The sequence below is a fragment of the Aplysia californica genome, unplaced genomic scaffold (genome assembly GCF_000002075.1).
Source record: "Aplysia californica isolate F4 #8 unplaced genomic scaffold, AplCal3.0 scaffold00004, whole genome shotgun sequence".
Classification (NCBI taxonomy): domain Eukaryota; kingdom Metazoa; phylum Mollusca; class Gastropoda; order Aplysiida; family Aplysiidae; genus Aplysia; species Aplysia californica.
Window position 1 is genome coordinate 1,970,839 of NW_004797274.1, and position 6,131 is coordinate 1,976,969.

Here is a 6,131-nt window from a genome sequence, read left to right on the forward strand (position 1 = left end):
CTCTCCCTCCGAGTCTCTGACTTTTACTTTGGACAGGTCTTAAAAATCTTTTCGTCGCCGATCTTAAAGGCCGAGGTGGTATGTATTCGATGACCATGTCACAAAGATATGATGGTGCAATGTTGTTGACGCACTTAAAAACTAAGAACAATTATTTTGTACTGAATTCGTGCTTTCACCGTGAGCCAATGTAGTTGAACTAGCATTGGTGTGTTATATGCTCTTTGAGAGATTTCTTTAAAATTATGCCTGCAGCTTGGTTCTGGAGTCGCTGTAATCTATTTAACGTTTCAGTGGGAAGGTTTCCAAACAAAGAATTGCAGTAGTCTAGACGTGAAAGGACGAAAGAATTGATGAGGGATTTGATGGAATCAACACTAAGATATGTTGACATTTGTCCTATTCTGCGTAGTTCTAGATAAATTACCTTACATAGATGGTTTATATAATGGTGCATGGAGAGTTTGCAGTCAAAATAAACGCCTAGACTTTTCGCTTTCTCTGTGAAAAAGATGTTATCATTCCCAATACATATATGGTCAAAATTACAAAGCAATATCCTTGGTTTGGCATTGCAAAACAGAACTTCGGTCTTATCATCATTCATTTTAAGTCTGTTTGATATACACTCTTGTATTTAACACCTCTAATCTTCTGGCGCTCAAATGACCTATGCAGTTGCGAGCGCCGTAAAACTCTTGCAAAAAACAAACAAAACTACGGTTATGTGACATAATGCAGCTGAAAGCAGGAGACACGCGAAAAAAATATGTTTTCTCCAAGTCAGGCTTGGAGAAACTATGGCCCGCCATCTAATGATATTTTATCTCATGAAATGCCCTTAGTGACATAATTATGCTTCGGTGTTAGCTTAAGTCTCACATTAGACAGCTTCGGTATTTCAACCCATTTCACCCAACTTTATTCTGCTTGGCCCCCGACTTATTATATCATCATCATCATCATCATCATCATCACCATCATCATCATCATCATCATCATCATCATCATCATCATCCAGTGCCAAATCTGCGACAGACATCGGTGATCATGATTCTCCATTCATTCTTTTGCTCGGATGCTCTAAAAAAGGCTACGTTTCCCTGATTTTTCCCGATTACCCATTTTTTAGGTTCCCCAAGTAGATTTTTCTGGGCCTACCCCTGCCTCCTTTGTCTTCAAGTTTGCCAGTGAGAGCTAGATTTCAAAATCCTTATGTCTATTCAGGTGTCCCAAAAACTGCATTCGTCGTTTCCTGACTTTTAAAAATATTGAGCGTCCCATGTGGGCTTCATCAAGCACTACCTCATTTGATTTCTTTTCCTTCCACGATACTCTTAGCAGTCTCCTAAGAAACCACATTTCTATTGCTTCTATTTTATTTTCACTGTCTATGGTGATTGTCCAGCATTCACAGCCATATAGAAGGGCTGACTATAGATCTACATAGCATTTCAGAACTTTCATTTTGGTGGTCATGGAGATGTTTCTATTTTTCAGGATTTGACTCTTTTTATTGAAACTAGCCTTAGCCACTGTAATTCTCCGTTTTATTTCTGTGGAACATTTGGCATCAGATGTTATCGTATATTCTAGATATTTAAACTGTTTGACTTGATTGATCTTTTCACCTTTGCTAACAAAATTACAACTAGGATTTGCTTATTATAATATAAGGACTATTTATCCTGCTCGCAACTTTGACCAGCTTGCCCAGGTCTGCTCTAAGTGGAATTTGATCTGATGTCGTTCCCATTAAAGCTACCCCTCCCCCCCCCAAAAAAAAAACACCCCAACAAAAACAAAAACAAAAACAACAACGAAAAACTCAACAACAACAACAACCCCCCCCCCCCCCCCTTAAAAAACCAAAACCAAACAAAACCAAACTAAAACTTCGTAACACTGCAGACACTGGTGATGCCATTGATGTTCGTGCACATGTCTCACTTTTTAAATCAATAAATAAACCCAGTTTTTTTCTGGGAGCTATAGATATATGAAACCTTTTCTTTAAAATGATCATCTTGATGCCCTCATTGACATGGTTTACATTATATAGGAGGCAGGCCAACCCAGACTGAGCAGAATACAACGTCCCAGCAGATAAGCCGAGATACTTTAAAAAATCCCCCCCTTACGAGAATCAAACTCGGGTCTTTTGCGTGTGACGGCATGCCAAGCCGCTTCATCAAATTTGTCTTTCATTTACATGTCTTGAGAAGATTGATCGGACATGGCCCATTAAAACAAAACATACTATTTTTTAAACCAAATCGAATCAGGTTCTGTCTATCTGCTATAGATTTCTCTATATTCAAAAGAATGTGAGTTGAATCTATAGCCTCTGTTCACATTCTGCAAAACTGGAAAGTTCTTATCCACCTTTATAACTAACATGTACTCCAGCTCCACTAGCAAACAATATCACATAGAGGATTTACTCATTCCTTCTTACAATCAAATCGAAGACGAATGTCTTTTATTTCAAGACTTTCGATTCCGAACTTTGTGCACCCCCTGTGAAGAATTAGAAGTGAACTGATAAATCAGAGGCCAGGCCACTACAACAATCACTAAATCGTAATTATCTCAACCCAATCACAGGCTAATCTAACGGGTCATGTATCTAAATAAATCATGGCTTTACGCTGAGCTTAGTTCAAATATTTAAGAACTTTAAAAAGTTTAATTTGCGGGACAAGTTTGTCGGAATCCAGATATACCGTCTTGTTTTGGAAGAAAGCACCTAACTTTCAATGATCTAACCCGAATTTAATTTGGCGTTTTGTACGAACTGACGTACAGAAAATAAGTAATGCCATCCCCTCCCCGTCTCTCTCTCTCTCTCTCCCTCTCTCTCTCTCTCTCTATCTATCTATCTATCTATCTATCTATCTATCTATCTATCTATCTATCTATCTATCTATCTATCTATCTATCTATAACAATGTAACTGTCTATAAACGGTCTAGCAATATTAAGTAATTATAATTCCCATTACGTTCTTCTTGAATAAATTTGTTGATATTATCCTGTTTTATCCCAATCTATCTCCCACCCTGCCCATCTATTTCCCTGTTTTCGTCATACACCCCCCATCCTCCCTCCCTTTCTTTACGCTGTCTCTTCTATTGCACCCTTTCCCAATCTTTTTATAACCTACCATCGCCCCCCCCCCCTTTCCATCTCATTCTATGTCCCCTCCTCTGTTTGTCTGTGTATCTGTCTGCGTGTCTGTCTGTGTGTCTGTCTATATGTCTGTCTGCGTGTCAGTCTAGTTGTCTCTCTTTTTTTCTCGTCCCCCCCTTCTCTGTCTGTCTGTCTGTCTGTCTGTCTGTCTGTCTGTCTGTCTGTCTGTCTGTCTGTCTGTCTGTCTGTCTCTCTCTCTCTCTCTCTCTCTCTCTCTCTCTCTCTCTCTCTCTCTCTCTCTCTCTCTATTTATCGATCTATCCATCTATTCATCTTATTCCTCTCAAACTCCCCACATCCTGTCTCCATCATCAGCCTTTCTCATTGGGTGGTTGGCGGATGCTTTGGTGTGGTTTGCTCCTTCTTTCCTATCAAACATCTATCCTCCTTATCCCTCCTCCTCCTTTTTTGTGTTTGTTACTCTCTTGTAACACCTCTAATCTTTGGCATTCACATGACCTTATTATGTTGCAAGTGCCGTACAACTCATAGGCCTTCTAAAACTTAAACAAGCCTTTCTCACCCTACTCCAGTTAGAGGTACAACCAACAAGAGCTCTGTACTCTGTCTCTGTACCCAGTCTTAAAGTCTTATTCCACCACAGTGATGTAATTGTTGGAGTCTTCGTCTTGCAGGCATCCGAAGTGAGTTTGATTCATATTTGGGGAAAATACCATATACTGATATGATATCTGTGGAAGGTTGGCGGGTGCTCTGGTGTGGTTTGCTTCTTCTTTCCTATCAAACATCTATCGTCCTTATCTCCCCTTCTTCTTTTTTATGTTTATTACTCTCTTGTAGCACCTCTAATCTTATGGCGCTCATAAGACCTTATGCAGTTGCGAGCGCCGTAAATCCTCTACTAAAAAAAAATAATACTGATATCTATGTCTACTGTATGCATGGCATGGTATCCTCCATGTTTCTACAACGCACGTGGGACATGAACCCTCACAGCAGCGCAGCGGAAAAGGGATTGGTGTCCCAGAAATACTGTGTATCAAAATTATTATGTTCCCCTTATTTACCCTATTTCTAATTCTAAATCAGCACAAGCTGTACAGGTAGGCTAAGTATCTAACAAATGACCAATACTTGACATTCGCCCCCCTTTAAAACGACAACAACAAACAAACAAACAAGCAAACGAACGAACGAACGAACGAAGATACAAACAAAAGAACAAACAGAACAATATTATTTTTAAAAGCCAATAACAACAACAAAGCATGGAAATTCCCGATAGATCTAGATCTAATCACACCTCATTTATAAATGAACGGATATTTTCCTTTCGGGGGTGGCAAAGTAGGCCTTCAAAACCCCATTACGTGACTCGTCTTCTGAACGCCATTGTCTTCAACAGTTTAGACACTGTAGATTCTAGATCTACAATCCACACATTCCCCAAAACAAAAACAGTACTTCGTTTAAAGACCTTTTCAAGTTCGGAGGCCGTAAAACTTTTACCAAACTGAATTGAATCGGATTCAGGGTGTAAATCTTCCATTTATGAGCTTCAACGATCTGCAGAGCGACTTGATCATGCATCTCTTCATTCACTTACTGTTGATGGACTTTCTGCATCAGGGCAAGACTGAGAGTAAGACAACTGCTTGTGTGTCTTCCAAAATAAACAAGAAGAAATGTTATACGTTTTCGTTTCGCTTCAATTTGTATTAATTTAGTGTTAACAAAGTTGGTCTTTATCTTTAATGCGAAAGTAAAAGTAAACAAGGAAAAAGTACTATGGCGTCAGAAAGAGGATTTGTGTTGTTTTTTGAAAGACCACATCGACACGATAACAGCTTTTACAGTATAAATAAAGCAAACTAGATTACATTTAGAAACAAGAAAGATAATAAATGCAGAAGGAGGATCAACTTGTGGCGACCCACCAACACGCCTATATCAGTACTCTACCAATACCCAATCCACTCCAACCTTTCTACTTTTCACCCTATCCACTACGCCTGAACGACCAATACCAATACCCCCCCCCCCCCTTTTTTTTTCCACCACCCATCGTACCCACCAGACCTACACCCATCTTTTCCTCCATCCCTACCCCACCCCGCGGCAACCTCTCCACCTCTACCCTTTGTTACTTCCTCCTACATCTTTCCTTAAACCCTTCCCTCAACGTCCCCTCAACGTCCCCTCAACTCACCTTACCCACCACCCACCACCCACTGAAATGATTTCCCCAACACCGTCCTCGAACTTCTCTACCGCTCACCTGTAACCTACTCACCAAACCTAATCATCGTCTTCTCAAACTTTTCTCACTAGGTCTCTGCTTATACCCAGTGCCCATTTGCAAGATTGGTTCGGTTCTGCTCCGTTCGGTTAGGTCGTTGGGGCTAGACAGATTTTCCTCTGTGCATCCTATGATATTATGAGAAAACTGGTGTTTGATGATTCGAAATGTTTCGCAACGTTGCCTTTGGTCTGCTGCTGGTCGGACATATGTGTTCGCTACGTCTTTAAAGAGTTCATGCTAAAAATGCTAACCAGGGGCGGTTTGTTAACTGGGCAATACCGGCGGTGTCGGTCAGATTTTTTTCAGCTGGACTGTTGACAGGAGATTTATTGCTGCTGATGATATTAATTCAGTTTTAAGTAAATCCAAACAAACATGTATCAGCATTCAAAAAGCACCTTGTCGATTTGAAGGCGGTCAAATAGACAACTGGGATTCACTGCTGTTTATTTATCGCGACAGAGCCTCATTCATTTCACGTTTGTTATCGCGCCGGCTCGTAACTTTAAATCGTGTCCCCTTCCATCAAGCCGTCACGTCGCGGAACTTAGTAGGCTACTACATACGAGGCCAAACACACGGCGGGCTTAGGCCTAGCGATGACGTCAGTCCCATGGACAAATCCATCGACAGCCCTGAGAAGAAATAGAGGGCATACCTTAAATGCCAAATTGGC

At 40.6% G+C, this 6,131-nt stretch overlaps 1 protein-coding gene across 1 annotated transcript in view; it reads left to right on the forward strand.

The window, feature by feature from the left end:
- Positions 1-4,376: 4,376 nt before the first annotated feature.
- LOC101849421 overlaps positions 4,377-6,131 on the forward strand; it is a gene marked incomplete in the record, with an annotated part of 16,938 nt that continues 15,183 nt past the window's right edge. The window contains 1 exon segment of the mRNA XM_005089229.2: positions 4,377-4,795. Coding sequence (XP_005089286.2) covers positions 4,705-4,795 — 91 coding nt within the window.